Source organism: Oncorhynchus masou, chromosome 33 (genome assembly GCF_036934945.1).
Source record: "Oncorhynchus masou masou isolate Uvic2021 chromosome 33, UVic_Omas_1.1, whole genome shotgun sequence".
In the NCBI taxonomy this organism is placed as follows: domain Eukaryota; kingdom Metazoa; phylum Chordata; class Actinopteri; order Salmoniformes; family Salmonidae; genus Oncorhynchus; species Oncorhynchus masou.
The window spans coordinates 32,699,724-32,723,232 of record NC_088244.1 but is presented as its reverse complement, the minus strand read 5'-3'; the positions used below and the strand labels follow the sequence as shown (position 1 = coordinate 32,723,232).

The 23,509-nt window shown below is 44.1% G+C and overlaps 1 protein-coding gene across 3 annotated transcripts; it reads left to right on the top strand.

Annotated features, from left to right (window-relative positions):
* The first annotated feature begins 8,358 nt into the window (after positions 1-8,358).
* LOC135528315 (partner of Y14 and mago B) lies at positions 8,359-23,191 on the top strand. 3 transcript variants are annotated; one of them, XM_064957305.1, is made up of 10 exons: positions 9,702-9,831; positions 13,716-13,809; positions 16,349-16,440; positions 16,571-16,701; positions 16,848-17,066; positions 19,903-20,148; positions 20,457-20,561; positions 22,334-22,501; positions 22,656-22,783; positions 22,906-23,191. In XM_064957305.1, the coding sequence occupies exons 3-10, from the start codon at positions 16,406-16,408 to the stop codon at positions 23,140-23,142; spliced, it is 1,269 nt and encodes a 422-aa protein (XP_064813377.1). In that variant the 5' UTR covers positions 9,702-9,831; positions 13,716-13,809; positions 16,349-16,405; the 3' UTR covers positions 23,143-23,191. The 3 variants fall into 3 exon arrangements, with proteins under 3 accessions (XP_064813378.1, XP_064813377.1, XP_064813376.1); XM_064957304.1 differs by lacking the exons at positions 9,702-9,831; positions 13,716-13,809 and adding an exon at positions 14,438-16,189; XM_064957306.1 differs by lacking the exons at positions 9,702-9,831; positions 16,349-16,440; positions 16,571-16,701; ... (4 more) ...; positions 22,656-22,783; positions 22,906-23,191 and adding exons at positions 8,359-8,453; positions 13,951-15,547.
* Positions 23,192-23,509: the final 318 nt, after the last annotated feature.

The following is a 23,509-nucleotide window of genomic DNA, read 5'->3' as shown; positions in this document are numbered from 1 at the left end:
CACTTGAGTGTCTCTCATGATCCTAGGTCCTGGCAGAGTTGTGCAGACTCAGGACAACTGAGCTTTGAAGGAATACACAGATTTAAAGAGGAGTCCGTAATTTGCTTTCTAATAATCATGATCTTTTCCTCAAAGAAGTTCATGAATTTATTACTGCTGAAGTGAAAGCCATCCTCACTTGGGGAATGCTGCTTTTTAGTTAGCTTCTGCGACAGTATCAAAAAGAAATATAAGAAATCCTGTTATGCCCTCAGACGAACTATCAAACAAGCAAAGCGTCAATACAGGATTAAGATTGAATCCTACTACACCGGCTCTGATGCTTGTCGGCTGTGTCATGCCCTGACTTTAGATAACTTTAGTTATCTTTGTTTTCTTTATTATTTTGGTCAGGGTGTTACGAGGGTGGTATGTTTGTTTTTGTCTTGTCTAGGGATTTTTGTATATCTATGGGGTTTTGGTTTGTCTAGGTAAATGTAGGTCTATGGTGGCCTGAATTGGTTCCCAATCAGAGGCAGCTGTTTATCGTTGTCTCTGATTGGGGATCCTATTTAGGTTGCCATTTTGGTTTTGTGGGTAATTGTCTATGTGTAGTCGCATGTCAGCACTCGTGTTTATAGCTTCATGTTCGTTTTGTTAGTTTGTTTAGTGTTCTTTGTTTTAAGAAAGAAGAATGTATTCATCTCACGCTGCAACTTGGTCTCATCGTTATGACGAACGTGACAGGATGTGGCAGGGCTTGAAAACTTTTACAGACTACAAAGGGAAACACAGACGCAAGCTGCCCAGTGACACGAGCTTACAACACGAGCTAAATGCCTTTTATGCATGCTTCGAGGCAAGCAACACTAAAGCATGCATGAGAACACCAGTTGCTCTGGATGACTGTGTGATCACGCTCTCGGTAGCCGATGTGAACAAAACCTTTAAACAGATCAACATTCACAAAGCCGCAGGGACAGACAGATTACCAGGACATGTACTCAAAGCATTGGCGGACCAACTGTCAAGTGTCTTCACTGACATTTTCAACCTCTCCCTGACCGAGTCTGTGATACCTACATGTTTCAAGCAGACCACCATACTCCCTGTGCCCAAGGAAGCAAAGGTAACCTGCCTAAATGATTACTGCCCCGTGGCACTCACGTCGGTAGCCATGAAGTGCTTTGAAAGGCTGGTCATGGCTCACATCAACAGCATCCTCCCGGACACCCTAGACCTACCAGAGCCACAGATGACGCAATTTCAATCGCACTCCACACTGCCCTTTCTTACCTGGACAAAAGGGACACCTTTTGTGAGAATGCTGTTCATAGACTACAGCTCAGCGTTCAACACCATAGTGCCCACAAAGCTCATTACTAAGCTAAGGACTCTGGGACTAAACACCTCCCCCTGCAACTGGATCCTGGACTTCCTGACGGGCCACCCCCAGGTGATAAGAGTAGGCAACAACACGTCTGCCATGCTGATCCTTAACACTGTGGCCCCTCAGGGGTGTATACTTAGTCCCCTCCTATATTCCCTGTTCACCCACAACTGAGTGGCCAAACATGACTCCAACACCATCATTAAGTTTGCTGACGACACAACAGTGGTAGGCCTGATCAGCGACAACGAGGAGACGGCCTATAGGGAGAAGGTCAGAGAACTTGCAGTGTGGTGCCAGGACAACAACCTCTCCCTCAATGTGAGCAAGACAAAGGAGCTGATCGTGGAATGCAGAAAAAAGCGGGCCGAACAAGCCCCTGTTAACATCGACGGGGCTGTAGTGGAGCAGGTCGAGAGTTTCAAGTTCCTTGGTGTCCACATCACCAACGTACTATCATGGTCCAAACATACCAAGACAGTCGTAAAGAGGGCCTGACAAAACCTTTTCCCCCCCAGGAGACTGAAAAGATTTGGCATGGGACCCCAGATCCTCAAAAGGGTCTACAGCTGCACCATTGAGAGCATCCTGACCGGTTGAATCACCGCCTGGTATGGCAACTGCTCGGCATCTGACTGTAAGGCACTACAGAGGGTAGTGCAAACGGCCCAGTACATCACTGGGGCCAAGCTTCCTGCCATCCAGGACCTTTATAATAGGGGGTGTCATAGGAAAGCCCACAAAATTGTCAGAGACTCCAGTCACCCAAGTTATAGACTGTTTTCTCTGCTACCGCACGGCAAGCAGTACTGGAGCTCCAAGTCTAGTACCAAAAGGCTCCTCAACAGCGTCTACCCCCAAGCCATAAGACTGCTGAACAATTAATAAAATTTCCACTGGACAATTTACATTGACCCCCCCCTTTTGTACACTGCTGCTACTCACTGTTTATTATCTATACATAGTCACTTCACCCCCAACTACATGTACAAATTACCTCAACTAACCTGTATCCCCGCACACTGACCCTGTATATAGTCTCGTTAATGTTATTCCTATTGTGTTATTTTTTTATTTTAGTCTACTTGGTAAATATTTTCTTGAAATTTCTTGAACTGCACTGTTGGTTAAGGGCTTGTAAATAAGCATTTCATGGTAAAGTCTATACTTGTTGTGCATGTGACAAATAAAGTTTGATTTGATTGGAATTGAGATGGTTTGGGTTGGACTGCAGAGTGAAGGAAACACTCAGCATATGTGGAAACTCCTTCAAGACTGTTGGAAAAGCATTCCAGGTGAAGCTGGTTGAGAGAATGCCAAGAGTGTGGAAAGCTGTCAAGGCAAAGGGTGGCTACTTTGAAGAATCTAAGATATATTCAGATTTGTTTAACACTTTTTTTTGGTTACTACATGATTAAACATGTGTTATTTCATAGTTTTGATGCCTTCACTATTATTCTAAAATGTAGAAAATTGTAAAAATAAAGAAAAACCCTTGAATGAGTAGATGTGTCCAAACTTTTGACTGATACTGTACATTTAAAAAAAATAAACAACAATAAAAGGGCACACTCATTATGCATCGCCCAATGCCCTTGGGTGAGTTATCCTTTTAGGACCAACGGAATGTTCTCAAATGTGCAAACTCTGCTCACCACGGGCACGGGCAACACACCCACAGACTACACACTCTCCCTCCATCATCTGAACCCCATCATCTGTTGCACTCCTGTAGAGAAATTCCATCTCAACCCTCTCTGTGTCCAAGCTGCCACTGCCACATTCAGAAAGATGTCCCTTGTCCCCTTCAGGATATTCTCACCGCATCAAATCTCAGCCCTCCCTGCGACCTCCTTGCTGGCCCCCATTGCCCCCAAACCGGGTCATCCAGCTCCCGGATCCAACCTGAGGTGTGTTGAGTTGCAGAACGGTTTGTACTGAACGACACATTTCCTCAAAATGTTCTTGAACAGACTTTTAGGTACATTTGCTCCCATTTGGTGGGTGTGGTGTGGTGTGGCTTGAAGCAATCAGTGACATATTTATAGGGCAGTGCCTTTGCTGACAGCACTCCCCATGTAAGGGTTTTCCTCTGGTGAAGGAGAAGCGGACCAAAATGCAGTGTGGTGGTTATTCATGTTCTTTAATAAAAGGAACTAGACATGAAATAACTAACAAAACAATAAATGTGTGAAAACCTAAACAGTCCTATCTGGTGCAGACACAGAGACAGGAACAATCACCCACAAACACAACAGGCTGAAACCCAGGCTACCTAAATATGGTTCCCAATCAAAGACAATGACTAACACCTGCCTCTGATTGAGAACCATATCAGGCCAGACATAGAAATAGACAAACAAGATATCCAACATAGAATGCCCACTCAGATCACACCCTGTCCAACCTAAACATAGAAACATACAAAGCAAACTATGGTCAGGGTGTGACAGTCCCCCCCCCCCCCAAGGTGCGGACTCCGGCCGCAAAACCTGAACCTATCGGGGAGGGTCTGGGTGGACGTGGCCCCCACTTCACCGTAGTCTTAGTCTCCCACCTTGTCCGCTTCCGTGGCCTCCTAGCCACGGCGACCCTACTTAGTGACACTGGACTGAGGGGCAGCTCGGGACAGAGGGGCAGCTCGGGACAGAGGGGCTCTTCAGACTCCGGCAGCAGCGCCGGACAGGCGGGAGACTCCGGCAGCACAGGCGAGGAGGAAGGCTCTGGCAGATCCTGGCTGGCTGGCGGTTCTGGCAGATCCTGGCTGACTGTCGGATCTGGAAGAGTCTGGCTAACTGGCGGTTCTGGCAGATCCTGGCTGACTAGCGGATCTGGAAGAGTCTGGCTGACTGGCGGATCCTGGCTCACTGGCGGATCTGGAAGATCCTGGCTGACTGGCGGATCTGGAAGAGTCTGGCTGACTGGCGGATCTGGAAGAGTCAGTCAGACTGGCGGATCTGGAAGAGTCTGGCTGACTGGCGGATCCTGGCAGACTGACGGCTCTGGCTGCTCCATGCTGACTGGCGGCTCTGGCTGCTCCATGCTGACTGGCGGCTCTGGCTGCTCCATGCGGACTGGCGGCTCTGGCTGCTCCATGCTGACTGGCGGCTCTGGCTGCTCCATGCTGACTGGCGGCTCTGGCTGCTCCATGCTGACTGGCGGCTCTGGCTGCTCCATGCTGACTGGCGGCTCTGGCTGCTCCATGCTGACTGGCGGCTCTGGCTGCTCCATGCTGACTGGCGGCTCTGGCTGCTCCATGCTGACTGGCGGCTCTGGCTGCTCCATGCAGACTGGCAGCTCTGGCAGCTCCTTGCAGACTGGCAGCTCCTTGCAGACTGGCAGCTTCTTGCAGACTGGCAGCTCCTTGCAGACTGGCAGCTCTGGCTGCTCCATGCAGACTGACAGCTCTGGCTGCTCCATGCAGACTGGCAGCTCTGGCTGCTCCATGCAGACTGGCAGCTCTGGCTGCTCCATGCACACTGGCAGCTCTGGCTGCTCCATGCAGACTGGCAGATCTGGCTGCTCCATGCAGACTGGCAGATCTGGCTGCTCCATGCAGACTGGCAGCTCTGGCTGCGCTGAACAGGCAGGAGACTCCAGCAGCCCTGTAGAGGAGGAAGGCTCTGGCAGCGCTAAACAGGCGGAGACTCCGGCAGCACAGGAGAGGAGGAAGGCTCTGGCAGCGCTGGAGAGGCGAGGCGCACTGTAGGCCTGATGTGTGGTGCTGGCACTGGTGGTACTGGGCCGAGGACACGCACAGGAAGCCTGGTGCGGGGAGCTGCCACCGGAGGGCTGATGCGTGGAGGTGGTACTGGGTAGACCGTGCAGGCGCACTCGAGCTCTTGAGCACCGAGCCTGCCCAACCTTACCTGGTTGAATACTCCCGGTCGCTCTGCCAGTGCGGCAAGGTGGAATAGTCCGGACTGGGCTATGCAGGCGAACCGGGGACACAGTGCGCAAGGCTGGTGCCATGTAAGCCGGCCCAAGGAGACGCACTGGGGACCAGATGCGTAGAGCCGGCTTCATGGCATTTGGCTCGACGCTCAATCTAGCCCGGCCGATACGCGGAGCTGGAATATACCGCACTGGGCTATGCACCCGCACTGGGCTATGCACCCGCACTGGGGACACCGTGCACACCACAGCATAACACTGTGCCTGCCCGGTCTCTCTAGCCCCCCGGTAACCACAGGAAGTTGGCGTAGGTCTCCTACCTAGCGTCGCCATACTCCCTGTGAGCCACCCCCCAAGAAATTTTTGGGGCTTCCTTCCGCGCCGCCGTGCTTGCTTCGCCAACCTCATTCTCCCGTAACCTTCCGCACACTGCTCCATCGAATCCCAGGCGGGCATCGGCACTCTCCCTGGGTCGACCGCCCACCTGTCTATCTCCTTCCAAGTTGTGTAGTCCAGATTCTGTTCCCATGTCCATTCCTCTTTGAGCTGCACCTTGGGGCGGCTACACTCCCCTGGTTTAGCCCAGGGTCCTCTCCCGTCGAGGATTTCTTCCCAAGTCCAGAAGTCCTTTTTACGCTGCTCCTGCTGCTGCCCGTTACCACGCCGCTTGGTCCTGTTGTGGTGGGTGATTCTGTAAGGGTTTTCCTCTGGTGAAGGAGAAGCAGACCAAAATGCAGCGTGGTGGTTATTCATGTTCTTTAATAAAAGGAACTAGACATGAAATAACTAACAAAACAATAAATGTGCGAAAACCTAAACAGTCCTATCTGGTACAGAGACAGGAACAATCACCCACAAACACACAGTGAAACCCAGGCTACCTAAATATGGTTCCCAATCAGAGACAATGACTAACACCTGCCTCTGATTGAGAACCATATCAGGCCAGACATAGAAATAGACAAACAAGACATCCAACATAGAATGCCCACTCAGATCACACCCTGACCAACCAAAACATAGAAACATACAAAGCAAACTATGGTCAGGGTGTGACACCCCAACCCATAACCCAACCCCCCAGTACCGTTTCCATGCAATTGAAGGTTCCAGAACGTAAGAACATACTGTACGCATCCCTGGCCTCCCTTGCGGGATAGTTTTGCTGTGCCAGGACTACCCACAGTTTCTCTCAACTCAAAGCTGATTGACTAATTATTTTATAAAAAACAAGGGAGGCCATCAATCAATCAAATGCTACGGCGACAACATGCCATATTAATTTTGTCCAGACAGCATCAGATACATGGGCTACACATACTGAGACAGGGGGGCGGTGTTTCATTTGCTCTGATGATTTCTCCGGTGAGATTCACACACTAATCCCCAAAATTTTAAGAAAGTAATTAAGAAATATCAGAATGAGCAATGTCAGAGTTCAGAATATTAATATACGTATATGTATATGATGGTGTGTATAGACATAATGGACAGTATATGAATAGAAACGGTGTGTACAGCAGTAGTTAAACAGGATGAGCCTTTATTAGAATATAGTATATACATATGAAGAGGGTAAAACAATATGTAAACACTATTAAAGTGACCAGTGTTCAATGAATATGTACATAGGTCAGCAGTCTCTAAGGTGCAGGGTAGAGTACCGGGTGGTAGCCGGTTAGTAACAGTAACTAAGTTCATGACAGGGTACTGGGCAGAGGCGGGATAGTGGTGACTATTTAACAGTCTGATGGTCTGGAGATAGAAGCTGTTTTTCAGTCTCTCTGTCCCAGCTTTGGTGCGCCTTCTAGATGGTAGCAGGTTGAACAGACCATGACTCTGAGGTCCTTGATACTCTTCTTGGCCTTCCTGTGACACTGTGTGCTGTAGATGACCTGGAAGGCAGGCTCCTGGTAAAGCGTTGGGCTGACTGTACCACCCTCTGGAGAGCCCTGCAGTTGTGGATGGTGCAATTGCCATAGCATGCGGTGATACATCCCGACAGGATGCTCTCAATGGTGCATCTGTAGAAGTTTGTGAGGGTCTTAGGGGCCAAGACAAATTTCTTCAGCCTCCTGAGGTTGAAAAGTCACTGTTGCGCCTTCTTCACCACATTGTCTGAGTGGATGGACCATTTCAGATGGTCAGTGATGTGCATGCCAATGAGCTTGAAGCTTTTCATCCTTTCCGCTGCGGCCCGTTGATGTGGATTGGGATGTGTTCTCTCTGCTGCCTCCTGAAGTCCACGATCAGCTCTTTAATTTTCTTGACGATGAGGGAGAGGTTATTTACCTGGCACCACTCCGCCAGGGCCCTCACCTCCTCCCTGTAGGCTGTCTTGTCATTGTTGGTAATCAGGCACTGTTGTGTCGTCTGCAAACTTGATGATTGAGTTGGAGACGTGCATGGCCACACAGTCATGGGTGAACAGGGAGTACAGGAGGGGGCTGAGCATGCACCATTGTGGGGCCCTGTGTTGAGTATCAGGTGTTGAGTGTTAGGTATCAGGGGTTGTTGCCCACTTTCACCACTTGGGCCCGTCAGGAAGTCCAGGACCCAGTTGCACAGGGTGGGGTTCAGACCCAGGGCCCAGAGCTTAGTGATGAGCTTGGATGGCACTATGGTGTTGAAGGCTGTGCTGTAGTTCATTAATTCTTACATATGTATTCCTCTTGTCCATATGGGATAGGGCAGTGTGCAATGCTCTGACAACACAGCTTGGGATGTCGTCTGGGCCGGCAGCGTTGTGAATTCTCCGTATTGCCATCAATATGTAGAAGACTTATGTTAACGAGCTGGCTGGCGTTGCCCATGACAGAAAGTTTGGCTAGACAGCAAGCATTTTAGCCAGGTAGCATAGGACAACAACAAATAAAAGCATATATTGTATAACAGAGTGATAGACCGTTTCATCAACATAAAAGAGAGGGGGATGGCATTGGCGTTTCTCTAAGTACGGTGAATTCACATGCTTTTTCTACTTGCGCGCACACACACACACACACACACACACACACACACACACACACACACACACGCCATGTTGACTTTACGTCGATTGGACAAAATTCGGGTATATTTTTGGGGCAGCTCGGAAGACATCACTTCCTGTCATTTCTACCAGCCAACGGAAATAGATAATTGAGCAAAATGGCTCAAATGGCAACCCCCTATGTTGAAGATGAATCTGGTAAGGCTGATTTAAGTCAGAAGTCGAATTAAATTATTGTTGGAGTGTGAGAATAAATACAATTTAGAATTACTAACCCGTTTGTCTTTACGTCGCTTCCCCAGAACAGTAACCCAGCAACGCTCGCGTTATGGCGCGAACAAATTGTCCAAGCGTGCTGCTTCTGGCTAACCAGTTAGCTAGCTAACAAACACCCTAGTTAACGTAGTTAGCTAGTTACCAGGTAGCTAGCGTAGCCAACGTTACTACTAGATAATGTCTAGTTAATAGCTATGTCGTAACTATCTTACGTCAGCTATATGGGACACTATATTCTGTTGGCTAGCCTAGCCAAACTAGGGCGCAAAAGTACCTAACTAGTAGTATTAGCCCTAGTCTGATTAATCAGGCTTAAATACACAATTGGCATATACAGCCTGAAACATTTGTGCAAAATCGTGTAAATGTTCCTTACAAGTCAGAATGTTGAATACAATTCTGAATCGGGGAGGATAGCGAACAATCACATATTTTGTGTGTGTAACGTTACATTTAATTTTTCGGATTTCAATCTTTAAAAAAAATCGAATTAAGTGTGGATTGTTTTCCATCTTCCCCTTATTCAAAATATGCCATTTTCATTGTCATCATGGCATGCTCGGTGCAATAGCTATCAACGAAGACCCGAATTTTCAATATAAAACTAACTTTACCTTGGTGCCGAACCGAACCATATAACGTTACCCACTGGCTCTCTAAAAAGTCTGGCAAATAATACTTTCCTATGGATATTTTCTCAAATTTTGAGCAGCTGAAAGACAAACCGCACAAACAACCAGTAGAGTAAGTTCAAATGTAATTTTATTCAACGTTCTCTTGTAAGTAACATTTACACGATTCTGCACGTTTCAGACGTTCCGCAAAGTACCAAATTAATTGCGTACTACAGCCTGATTAATCAGCACAATAATTTACTGTTAAGGAGTGTAGTCCAGTGGTTTTCAAACCTCTCCTCGAGGACCTCTAGACGTTTCACAATTCATAGCCGAGGGATTTAAAAAAATATATATTTTTTTTTTTGTAAAAAAAAAAATCTTTAATATTAAACATACAAATACTTGCAGTGAAGCCGCTCAACAACTACATCACATTAGTCATCTAATAGCCTCCCATCCAGAGCAACACACAGAAGCAACCAGGGTCAACACCCTGCTTAAGGGCACGTTGACAGATCTCCCACCAGCCCTCCAAGACCCCCCCCCCAGACAGTTCCCCAAGAGCTGGCCCCCCCATGTACCAACAACCAACAAAATGAACAAAAGGGAAAGACAAAAGAAAACGGAAAACAACAATGCAAAAAACAAAAGACATCAAGGACAACAAAAATCATAACAGCAAGGTCAACTGAATATGTTTGACTGCATGTATGGCACTATTTACATGTATGTGTGTGCATTTGAATGAGAGTGTGTGTATATTGCATGTGTACAAACACCTGCACTGCATCAGCCTCAGACAAACCTTCATTAACTGTAAAAACACTACCCCTCAGTTGTCATTCAAACTTACTTTTTGTTATGTTTTGTTTTGACTTTATTTATTTTTACTTGTATTTTTTTGTCAAGGGATTGATTATTAGTTGAGAAGTTTAATTAGGTATGCTAGCTGTGGAATAGTTCAAATACATGGAATGGCTAGGGTTCCCAGAGAAGAAGTTTGAAAACCCCTGGCCTAGTCAAACTGCATGCTGTGCGTAGCTTTGCGCGCTGACCAACGAGAAGTAGGACTATTCCTGATCTGGCACATCTGTGTGTCACATTTTTTGATATGCAGGGTGAAGTTGATAATTTCGTAATGAAGACAGCGGTCACTTTTACTACTAACACTGCATGGTTGAAGCAGGAGAAGAGTGTCAACTTCAAATGGTCTAAACAACGTGTACTCAACTCTTACCCTACGAGGTCCGGAGCCTGCTGGTTTTCCGTTCGACCTGATAATTCTTCTTCGTTGATGAGGTTTAACAGCGGTTGGCATCCAATATGTTGCGTTATCGCAACCTACTAGACTGGAGTACAACTCCCTTTGACTTTGCTTGAAAAAATACATAAATAAGCATACCCTACCATCTATTACCACACTCACAACAAAATAAATAAAAATAACACCACACTACTCCACTATTTCAATCCATTTACTCTTACCTCATGCCAACAACTTGAAAGGATGGGACATCACCACTTAACACACCCTGTAACTCTTCTGATGTCAAGTCTCACACACCCAAATACCTCTCTGCAGCTGCCACCACAACCTACATTTTCTGTGACTTACATTCCATCCCTGCAGTACAGTTGATAACCATTGCTATAAACGCTAAAAATCCAATCTTACTGAAACAACATAGATCACTTGTTGGCCTATTCTTCTGTACTGGTACAGATCTACTACTCACACCACTCCTCTCAGGATACCTCCCCCTTGACCCATCTTCCTCTACTTTCTTCCATGCCTCAGCATATGACAACTTCTGCGCTACTCTACCCCTGGAAACCTCAAACTACCTCAATCACATGGGGCAAGGAGTACAGGAGGGGACTAAGCACGCACCCTGAGAGGCCCCAGTGTTGAGGATCAGCGTGGCAGATTTGTTGTTGCCTATCCTTACCACTTGGGGGCGGCCCATCAGGAAGTGCAGGATCCAGTTGTAGAGGGAGGTGTTTAGTTCCAGGGTCCTTAACTTTGTGATGAGCTTTGTGGGCATTATGTTGTTGAACGCTTAGCTGTAGTCAATGAACAGCATTCTCACATAGGTGTCCCTTTTGTCCAGGTGGGAAAGGGCAGTGCGATTGAGATTGCGTCATCTGTGGATCTGTTGGGGCGGTATGCGAATTGGAGTGGGTATCGGGTTTCCGGAATGATGGTGTTGTGAGCCATGACCAGACTTTCAAAGCACTTCATGGCTACCGACATGAGTGCTACGGGGCAGTAATCGTTTAGGCAAGTTACTTTTGTTTTCTTGGGCACAGGGACTATGGTGGTCTGTTTGAAACCATGTAGGTATTACAGATTCTCAGGGAGAGGTTGAAAATGTCAGTGAAGACACTTGCCAGTTGGTCTGTGCATGCTTTGAGTACACGTCCTGGTACTCCGTCTGGCCCTGCGGCTTTGTGAATGTTGACCTGTTTAAAGGTCTTGCTCACATTGGCTACAGAGAGCGTGATCACACAGTCGTCTGGAACAGCTGGTGCGTGCTTGCTTCAGTGTTGCTTGCCTCGAAGCGAGCATAAAAGGCGTTTAGCTCGTCTGGTGTATTGATAATTGATGAAGCCAGTGACTGATGGGCTATTCTCCTCTATGCCATTGGATTAATCCCAGAACATATTCCAGTCTGTGCTAGCAAAACTGTCCTGTAAGCGTAGCGTCCTTATCATCTGACCACTTCCGTATTGAGGGAGTTACTGGTACTTCCTGCTTTAGTTTTTGCTTGTAAGCAGGAATCAGGAGGATAGAATTATGGTCAGATTGCCAAATGGAGGGCATAGGGGAGCTTTGTATGCGTCTCTGTGTGTGGAGTAAAGGTGGTGTAGAGCTATAAAAACTTTTTTTTTTTAAAGAAAGTGTTTTAATTATTTATCAAAAATTCACCTCTGGTTGCACATGTAAGATGCTGGTAGAAATTGGGTAAAATGGATTTGTATGTCAGCGTTCAAGTCCCCGGCCACTAGGAGTGCCGCTTCTGGATGAGCATTTTCTTGTTTGCTTATGGCTTTATACAGCTCGTTGAGTACGGTCTTAGTGCCAGCATCAGTTTGTGGTGGTGAATAGACTGCTACGAATAATATAGATGAGAACTGTCCTGGTAGATAGTGTGGTCTACAGCTTATCATGAGGTTTTCTATGTCAGGCGAGCAATACCTCGAGACTTCTTTAATATTAGACATCACGCTCCAGCAGTTATTGACAAATAGACACACACCCCCGCGCCTCGTCTTTCCAGACGTAGATGCTCTGTCCTGCCAATGCGTGGGTAACCCACCCAGCCACTTCTCAGTGAAACATAAGATATTACAATTTTTAGTGTCCAGTTGGTAGGATAGCCTTAATCTTAGATTGTCCAGTTTGGTTTCCAATTATTGCACTTTAGCCAATAATAAGGAGGGTAGTGGTGGTTTACCTATTTGCCAGCGAATTCTTACAAGGCACCCGCCCTCCTCTCCCTTTTCTCTTGTCTTTTATTCACGTGGATGACAGGGATTTGGGCTGGGTCTCGACTAAGCAGTATATCCTTTGCGTCAGACTCATTAAACAACAACTTTATGCAACAACTCTTAGTGCATCATATCAATTCGTTCTTCTAATCAAACTGAAATGTATCGGAGAGCAGGTATCTTGGTCATGTATTGAATCGTCTTGAAAGGGAAACTTGTACATCCCTAGACAGTATATCTTTAGCATTACCGTCTATGAATGGGCTATAGTAGTAGCAGCAGCAAGTGGCACATTTGAAATGCATTAGCCAGCTAGCTAAATCTTTGTAAGTTACCTATAGTCTCTACCGTAATGTTAGCTAGCTAGCCAGTAATTTCCAGTGTCAATTTGGCTAGCTAGCGACTCGAAAACATTAAATTATGTTAGATTGTTCTCGGTCCTGTTCTTGCTAGTGCAGATGCAAATGTGGCTAGCTAATGCACTGTAGTTGAGTGGTGCTGGAGCACCAAGTCTTGGACCAAACGGCTTCTCAACAGCTTCTACCCCCAAGCCATTAGACTGCTGATCAATTCATAAAAATTGCCATCGGATAATTTACATTGATCCCCCCCATCTTGTACACTGCTGCTACTCGCTGTTTGTTTGTTATCTATGCATAGTTACTACGCCCCCTCCTACATGTATAGATTACCTCAACTAGCCTGTTCCCCTGCACACTGACTCGGTACTGGTGCACCCTGTATACAGCCTCATATTCTTATTGTGTTACTTTTTATTATTACTTTTTATTTTAGTCTACTTGATAAATATTTTCTTCTAGAACTGCACTGTTGTTTAAGGGCTTATAAGTAAGCATTTCACGGTAAAGTTGGCACTTGTTGTATTTGGCGCATGTGGCAAATAAAGTTAGAATTTATTTAATTTTTATTTGTATATTGTTGTAACACACACACATCCATGTTTTATCAAGTCTGAGTTGACCAGCTGAGCAAAATACATTCATTGGTTCAAATGTAAATGCTTGGTTTTCCGTGAATTTGTAATATTTGCTCATGTCTGCGCCTCCTGTTATAGGGAAATACATTGCTGCTACACAGCGACCTGATGGAACCTGGAGAAAGCCTCGGAAAGTGAAGGATGGTTATACCCCTCAGGAAGAAGTCCCTGTGTAAGTAATTCTACCGGACAGTGACCTCTGTCAAGTCAACCTTTATACTAATTTTTTATTTATTTTGATAGAAGCCTCTGCTGTAAAATGGTTGTTTCCTGTTTCCTATTTTCCTTTCTGCGAATCTGTCTTTGTTTTCAGCTACGAGAATAAATTTGTGAAGTTCTTCAAGGGCAAGCCCGATCTGCCACCAGGTATGAGCCCCGGAGATGAGGCCCAGGCAAGGCAGCAGCAGGGGATTCCCGGCATTGCAGAGAGTGAGACAGCTGGGCTTTCCAAGACAGCCAAGCGGAACATGAAACGCAAGGAAAAGCGCAAGCTGCAAGGCCCGGATAGCAATGTGGAAGCACTTATCAATTCTGTTGAGAATGTGGCGATTGCAGAGGGCGGTGACAGTGAGATGCCTACATCTAATCCAGCTGAAGCTACTAATGACCATTCAGGAGCAGCAGCAGAAAAGGCCAAGAAGATCAAGAACCTGAAAAAGAAGTTGAGGCAGGTTGAGGAACTGCAGCAGAAACTGGACTCTGGGGAGATCAAGCAAGCTACAAAAGAGCAGCTGGATAAGCTTGGGAGGGCCAAGGCCATACAGGATGGGTTGCTGCAGCTTGAAGAGGATTCAGGAGATTAAAAAGGTTGTCAAAAGGGCAGCAGACGAGTTGTGGAAGTTAGACTGTTGGAAAATACAAACACCAAGTTCTACAAGAAATGGATATTTACAGCTGCATTGTTGAGCTTCCCTTAAACATTTTTCTGAGATTTGGTGTTATCAGACAGCCAATCAACATTAACTTTGGCTTTGGAATACCAAGTGTACATAAACCTAACACCTCAAGTTATGTTGTTGACAAGAACTGATCATGCTTTTCCCACACTTTCTCCAAAACCAATGAACAAACGACAATGAGACAGCCATGTTTTTCTCTTCATTTCAAATGTACTTTTAAAATAATTGAACTGATCCCGTATGCTTGTATTGGCTATTAACTTATTGGCCATTCATAGTTGTAATAGCATTTATTTTTGTGCTCAGTATTTTTACTGTGCATTTTTTTTAACCTTTATCTGTCAAGAGAATTGCATAGAATATTATTTATTGCATTAAAGATACAGAAAGCCCCTATTCAAAAGAATGCCATTTTATTGACCCGTCTGTGCACTGAAATGATACACATTTTCCCAATGATTGGATGATTTGAAGTACAGTTTGAATTTGTGTACATAATGAAGCGATTCATGGTTTACAACATTAACATCACTCATATGAAAGGATAGTTTTAAATAAATAGCTCCCTCTACAGGTGAAATCAGGCAAAACCGGGTTCAGTGGAAACGACAAATGCTATCTCCTCATGATTACAGGGCATAGGGAGGATTGTTGTGGTGACATGGAGAAGTCAAAATGTAACATTGATGTGTTAATGGTTCTTTATATATAAACATACTAATTAATGGTTGTCTCGGAATGGAAATGTGGTTAGTTGTTTTTCTCTCATAGGACAGTTAAAAAATAAAATAAAAAATATCATGATTTACATTACAGGAGGAAGAGGTTTTTGTCTCATAGACTACATGGTATTTATGGAGAGAAACGTAGTCATTCAGAAACAAGAATCTTGATCGAGCAACTTAAAAGATACATTTTGTAACTCTATCACACATGGTCTTTCCCTGGTAGTGAATCACTACAATGTTACATTGTTCATTAACTTTGCAATATTAAATGTATTGAAGACACCATCTGTATTGTAACCTTGTCTCAGTTGTCCTTAAAATGGACCAAAAATAGACCTTTAAAAGTTGTTAGTTATATTGACTTAATGATTTTGTGTTGCTCTTCAGCAAGAGTGTGTATTTAGAGACAATTTAAACAGTTGAAAGGGGATCTTTTTTGGGATAGTTGGGAGTGTAAGTGGGCTGTGTACTTCAAGAGTTGCTGTCAGTGGAGTATTTATTCGCTATAAAGTAATCCCAGACTGCATTCCTCTAATGGTTTATTGTGTGGTTGGAAACGGGTCCCAGTGGGCAGACGATGGTATAAAACGGTATATGAATCTATAAAGTACAGAGTTCCAGGGAACATTATAAAACCGGGACCAACAGAATGGATTTGATGGACTAGGTTTAGAATAATCATCTAAATGGATTAACTTTACCTCAAAATTTCATTTTATTTTATTGGATAGAGACCTGAAATAGTAAAGAAGTTCTTTACTATTTTCATCCCACGAGCTTACTGAAGAAATAAGGGAAACCAAGATATAGTACCTGAAAACAATCTCTTAGAACGGATTTTCAAATGGAGTACATGCTGTTTCTTGTCTTGCTGACAACTGTGTCCTCCATTGCTTTAAACAGGGAGGAAATCATGGAAGCCATGGTAAGAATATACTGTATAGTAAATGACCAATAAGAACTGCTGCAATTAGTCATTTACTAAACAGCCTGGTTTGTGCTTTCGCCAACTCCTTTCTGTATTTGTTTTCATACCATACATGTACGTACTAATACTGTTAATGATATGTCTGCCACATCTTAGGTCTATTTAAGGAACTATGGCTACCTACACATTCCACTGGACCGTAGTAAGAGCCAAATGTATCTGACTGAAGAAATCACAGAGGCACTGAGGTAACTACCAAACATCACACTTTTGTTTTCTGCTTTAGGCTGCCCCTCAGCTAGCTTACTCCTACCCTATACTTATTGTATGACTACATATGTGTCTCATTAACATTTATCTTACCCATTATAACTTTAGAACCTTCCAGAAGGCTACTAACTTGGCCATCTCAGGAACGTTCAATGAGGCCACATTAGAAATGATGAAACGACCTCGGTGTGGTGTTGAGGACTCCTTCAATGACAAAACCCTCAAATATCGAGTCATGGGTGGGTAATTTTATTTATTCTCCGACTTCATTGTTATATTATCTTGACTTGATGAAAAAACTTGATAAAAACAAAGCCTTAATTTAAATGTTAAGGCTATACAACTATTTTCAACTAGTATATTTTACAAATGACTATTTCCATAGGTTCTACTTGGCGAAAGAAAATTCTGACCTACCGCATCTATAACTACACCCCAGACTTGGGCCTGGCAAAAACACGTGCTGCCCTCAAGGCTGCGTTTAGGTACTGGAGAGAGGTGTCAACCCTGAGTTTCCAGGAGGTGCTGTTTCCAGGAAGAGCAGACATCAAGATCTCGTTTCATAAGAAGGATAGATTTTGTCCGGTGCCCTTCGATGGACCAGGTGAGAGTCAGAGTACAGCATAGTCACACTGCAGTTTGAATGTGTGAAAGAAGGCTTTTCAGATCTCAGTCTGATGTGGATTATCTACAGTACTAGTCAAGGGTTTGGACACACCAACTCATTGAAGAGTTTTTCTTTATTTTTACTATTTTCTACATAGTAGAATAATAGTGAAGACATCAAAACTATGAAATAACACATAGAATCATGTAGTAACCAAATTGTTTAAAAAAATATTTATTTTATATTTGAGATTCTTCAGATTAGCCACCCTTTTCCTTGATGACAGCTTTGCACGCGCTTGGCATTCTCTCAACCAGCTTCATGAGGTAGTCACCTGGAATGCATTTAAATTAACAGGTGTGTCTTGTTAAAAGTTAATTTGTGGAATTTCTTTCCTCCTTAATGCGTGTGAGCCAATCAGTTGTGTTGTGACAAGGTAGGGGGGTATACAGAAGATGGCCATATTTGGGAAAATACATTATTATGGAAAGAACAGCTCAAATAAGCAAAGGGAAACAACAGTCCATCATTACTTTAAGACATGAAGTTCAGTCAATCAGGAAAATGTCAAGAACTTTGAAAGTTTCTTCAAGTGCAGTTGCAAAAACCATTAAGCGCTATGATGAAACTGGCTCTCATGAGGACCGCCACAGGAAAGGAAGACCCAGAGTTACCTCTGCTGCAGAGGATACGTTCATTAGAGTTACCTGCCTCAGAAATTGCAGCCCAAATAAATGCTTCACAGAGTTCAAGTAACAGACACATCTCAACATCGACTGTTCAGAGGAGACTGCGTCAATCAGGCTTTCATGGTCGAATTGCTGCAAAGAAACCAGTACTAAAGGACACCAATAATAAGAAGAGACTTGCTTAGCCCAAGAAACACGAGCAATTGACAATAGACCAGTGGAAATCTGTCCTTTGGTTCCAACTGCTGTGTCTTTGTGAGACACAGAGTAGGTGAACGTATGATCTCCATATGCGTGGTTCTGACCGTGAAGCATGGAGGAAAAGGTGTGATGGTGTGGGGGTGCATTGCTGGTGACACTGTCTGTGATTTATTTAGAATTCAAGGCACACTTAACCAGCATGGCTACCACAGCATTCTGCGGCGATATGCCATCCCATATGGTTTGCGCCGAGTGGGACTATCATTTGTTTTTCAACAGGACAATGACCCAACACACCTCCAGGCTGTGTAAGGGCTATTTGACCAAGAAGGAGAGTGATGGACTGCTGCCTCAGATAACCTGGCCTCCAAAATCACCCGACCTCAAACCAATTGAGATGGTTTGGGATGAGTTGGACTGCAGAGTGAAGGAAAAGCAGCCAACAAGAGCTCAGCATATGTGGGAACTCCTTCAAGACTGTTAGAAAGGCATTCCAGGTGAAACTGGTTGAGAGAATGGCAAGAGTGTTCAAAGCTGTCATCAAGGCAAAGTGTGGCTCCTTTGAAGAATCTCATAAAATGTATTTAGATTTGTTTAACACTATTTTGTTTACTACACGATTCCATATGTGTTATTTCATAGTTTTGATGTCTTCACTGTTATTCTACAATATAGAAAATAGTAAAAATAAAGAAAAACCCATGAATGAGTAGGTGTGTCCAAACCTTTAACTGGTTCTGTATATGCCTCTGAATGTGATAAACTCAGCAAAAAAAGTAACATCCTCTCACTGTCAACTGCGTTTATTTTCAGCAAACTTAACATGTGTAAATATTTGTATGAACATAACAAGATTCAACAACTAAGATGTGAACTGAACAGATTCCACAGACATGTGACGAACAGAAATGGAATGAACAAAGGGGGGGTCAAAATCAAAAGTAACAGTCAGTATCTGGTGTGGCCACCAGCTGCATAAAGTCCTGCAGTGCATCTTCTCCTCACAGACTGCACCAGATTTTCCAGTTCTTGCTGTGAGATGTTACCCCACTCTTCTGTGGAAAGAACTGAAAACTGCTGTTCACAAATGCTCTCCATCCAACCTCACTGAGCTCGAGCTGTTTTGCAAGGAGGAATGGGAAAAAAATGTAGTCTCTCGATGTGCAAAACTGATAGAGACATACTCCAAGCGACTTACAGCTGTAATCGCAGCAAAAGGTGGCGCTACAAAGTATTAACTTAAGGGGGCTGAATAATTTTGCACGCCCAATTTTTCAGTTTTTGATTTGTTAAAAGTTTGAAATATCCAATAAATGTCGTTCCACTTCATGATTGTGTCCCACTTGTTGTTGACTCTTCACAAAAAAATACAGTTTTATATCTTTATGTTTGAAGCCTGAAATGTGGCAAAAGGTCGCAAAGTTCAAGGGGGCCGAATACTTTCGCAAGGCACTGTACAAATGGTCTGCCACTGCGAGGACGATCAGCTGTCCGTCCTGTCTCCCTGTAGCGCTGTCTTAGGCGTCTCATTGCAATTTATTGCCCTGGCCACATCTGCAGTGCTCATGCCTCCTTGCAGCATACCTAAGGCACGTTCATGCAGATGAGCAGGGACCCTAGGCATCTTTCTATTGGTGTTTTTCAGAGTCTGTAGACAGGCCTCTTTAGTGTCCTAAGTTGTCATAACTGTGACCTTAATTGCCTACCGTCTGTATGCTGTTAGTGTCTTAACGACCGTTCAACAGGTGCATTTTCATGAATTGTTTATGGTTAATTGAACAAGCATGGGAAACAGTGTTTAAACACTTTACAATGAAGATTTGTGAAGTTATTTGGATTTTTATGAATTATCTTTGAAAGACAGGGTCCTGAAAAAGGACGTTTTTTGTTTGTTGTTGCTGAGTTTATATTATTACCTTTCTGAAAACATCCTCTGTCATTAGGGGGAGTGCTTGCCCACGCAGATAACCCTGAATCGGGCATTGTGCATTTTGACGAAGATGAGCAGTGGACAGAGGGGACGACCTCTGGCCATAACCTGCGGATTGTAGCAGCCCATGAGATTGGTCACGCCCTTGGCCTGGGTCACTCTCAGAACCACAAGGCTCTGATGGGACCTGTCTACTCTGGTTACCGTGCCAACTTCAAACTACATCCTGATGACATTCATGGAATCCAAGCTCTGTATGGTGGGGGATGGATCATCATTTATTTTATTGAGTTAAGACAGACAGAGTACGTGTCATAGAATTATTCCATAGTCAGACTTTGATTTCCTGTGGATATTGTATGCAGAGGATAAGATTCAAGGACAGATTCAAAAAGGTATGTCCCATAGAGATTAGTGCTTGCAATGCCAGGATTGGGGGTTTGATTCCCATTGGGGACCAGTACAAAAATGCTTGCACTCACTAATGTAAGTTGCTCTAGATAATAGTGTCTGCTAAATGACAAAAATGTTGTGTTTGAAACATTTGTCTTTTCTGTTCTCCTTTAGGGAAGCCAGGCAATCGTCCAACACTATCCAGAAAGCCAAACGATTCATCCCAAGAGGCAGGTTCACCACATCTTTGCAAGAGTGTCATAGATGCAATTATGTTAGGTAGGTATTGTAAAGATTTAGTCCCAATTTTTGCCCTACAAAAAAATGATGTAAACTCTATATGAAACTGCAAATTATCAAAGCGCTTTCATTCAGATATACAGTGCCTTGCGAAAGTATTCGGTCCCCTTGAACTTTGCGACCTTTTGCCACATTTCAGGCTTCAAACATAAAGATATAAAACTGTATTTTTTTGTGAAGAGTCAACAACAAGTGGGACACAATCATGAAGTGGAACGACATTTATTGGATATTTCAAACTTTTAACAAATCAAAAACTGAAAAATTGGGCGTGCAAAATTATTCAGCCCCCTTAAGTTAATACTTTGTAGCGCCACCTTTTGCTGCGATTACAGCTGTAAGTCGCTTGGGGTATGTCTCTATCAGTTTTGCACATCGAGAGACTAAATTTTTTTCCCATTCCTCCTTGCAAAACAGCTCGAGCTCAGTGAGGTTGGATGGAGAGCATTTGTGAACAGCAGTTTTCAGTTCTTTCCACAGATTCTCGATTGGATTCAGGTCTGGACTTTGACTTGGCCATTCTAACACCTGGATATGTTTATTTTTGAACCATTCCATTGTAGATTTTGCTTTATGTTTTGGATCATTGTCTTGTTGGAAGACAAATCTCCGTCCCAGTCTCAAGTCTTTTGCAGACTCCATCAGGTTTTTTTCCAGAATGGTCCTGTATTTGGCTCCATCCATCTTCCCATCAATTTTAACCATCTTCATTGACCCTGCTGAAGAAAAGCAGGCCCAAACCATGATGCTGCCACCACCATGTTTGACAGTGGAGATGGTGTGTTCAGGGTGATGAGCTGTGTTGCTTTTACGCCAAACATAACGTTTTGCATTGTTGCCAAAAAGTTCAATTTTGGTTTCATCTGACCAGAGCACCTTCTTCCACATGTTTGGTGTGTCTCCCAGGTGGCTTGTGGCAAACTTTAAACGACACTTTTTATGGATATCTTTAAGAAATGGCTTTCTTCTTGCCACTCTTCCATAAAGGCCAGATTTGTGCAATATACGACTGATTGTTGTCCTATGGACAGAGTCTCCCACCTCAGCTGTAGATCTCTGCAGTTCATCCAGAGTGATCATGGGCCTCTTGGCTGCATCTCTGATCAGTCTTCTCCTTGTATGAGCTGAAAGTTTAGAGGGACGGCCAGGTCTTGGTAGATTTGCAGTGGTCTGATACTCCTTCCATTTCAATATTATACCTTGCACAGTGCTCCTTGGGATGTTTAAAGCTTGGGAAATCTTTTTGTATCCAAATCCGGCTTTAAACTTCTTCACAACAGTATCTCGGACCTGCCTGGTGTGTTCCTTTTTCTTCATGATGCTCTCTGCGCTTTTAACGGACCTCTGAGACTATCACAGTGCAGGTGCATTTATACGGAGACTTGATTACACACAGGTGGATTGTATTTATCATCATTAGTCATTTAGGTCAACATTGGATCATTCAGAGATCCTCACTGAACTTCTGGAGAGAGTTTGCTGCACTGAAAGTAAAGTGGCTGAATAATTTTGCACGCCCAATTTTTCAGTTTTTGATTTGTTAAAAAAGTTTGAAATATCCAATAAATGTCGTTCCACTTCATGATTGTGTCCCACTTGTTGTTGATTCTTCACAAAAAATACAGTTTTATATCTTTATGTTTGAAGCCTGAAATGTGGCAAAAGGTCGCAAAGTTCAAGGGGACCGAATACTTTCGCAAGGCACTGTACAGTATCTACAAGTGTTTGTCTAATATTTATCGACCACCCAGGTCCTTTTCGCAAGACATATGTCTTCAGCGGTCAGTATGTTTGGACAGTGTCTGACACTACTGGCTACAACACACCCATCCTGATCTCTGTGCTGTGGAAGGATCTGCCAGGGAGCCTCAACGCAGCTGTGTACTCTCAGAGGACCAACAAGTCCTACTTCCTGAAAGGTAAACCTTTCACCCTGCATCACTCCCATATCAGTTTGTGCTGTCTTGCCAACTTCGTTGTCATTATTTACCAAACCTACCATAGGAGTCGGCAAGACATCACACACAGATCATGGACCAGTTTTCATGTGTCACTGTCATATTATTGATTCAGGAGACAAAGTGTGGAGGTATACCAGATTCAAACTTGACGTTGGCTTTCCGAAACACTTGGCCAGCATTCCTTCTAATGTCGATTCAGCCTTGTACTTCAACCGGAACAACAAAGTGATCTTCTTCAAGGTAAGGAACAAACAAACAATGGTTTTGTCTAATGTGTGAACATGTAACATACGCTCGAGTCTAGACCGTTTCAGAATGAGTGGGACGACCAAATAATAGTTACACTTCATTCTATCCCAAAGGGTTCTCAGTATTGGCAGTGGGATGAAGCTGGGGAAACGGACTCCAGGACGTATCCCAAACCGATATCACATCTCTTCTCTGGGGTACCCTACAACGTGGATGCAGCCTTCACATGGACAAACGGCCATATATACATTTTCAAAGGGAACCAGTACTGGCGCATCAACAACAACCAAGTTGTGGAAAAGGGCTACCCTCTCAGAACGAGTGAAAAATGGATGCAATGTGATAAATAGGCCTTTAGAGGTCAGTGGTGTTTTATTTCAAACTCACATTTATTCACCAAGTACATTTACACACACCTATAATCATTTGCCTTAGTGAGAAGATGCTGCCAGGGATAGACAATATACAAACAGAATACAGACACTAGTCCACATAGACATCATACAGAATATACAATATCGGAACAGTAAACAGAAAACTCTGGTGCATAGGCTGATTACAGTGGAGATGTATCATTTACAGAGGGGATATATCTATATAAGCAGAGCGAGGGATGCTGCCGTGGCAAATGTATACAGTGTTGTACATAGTGCAGATTAGTATTTGAGGTCATTGGCGACAAGGTGTAGTAATCGGTCCAATGCAAAGTCACTTAAT

Bases quoted from the DNA above. Each gene is read 5' to 3' on its own strand.
- LOC135528315 (XM_064957304.1), top strand. From the start codon at position 16,109: ATGGAGTACATGCTGTTTCTTGTCTTGCTGACAACTGTGTCCTCCATT. The intron at 20,562-22,333 runs GTAGGTATTGTA...TCGACCACCCAG, and splicing joins CATAGATGCAATTATGTTAG to GTCCTTTTCGCAAGACATAT. The intron at 22,502-22,655 runs GTAAACCTTTCA...TTATTGATTCAG, and splicing joins CAAGTCCTACTTCCTGAAAG to GAGACAAAGTGTGGAGGTAT.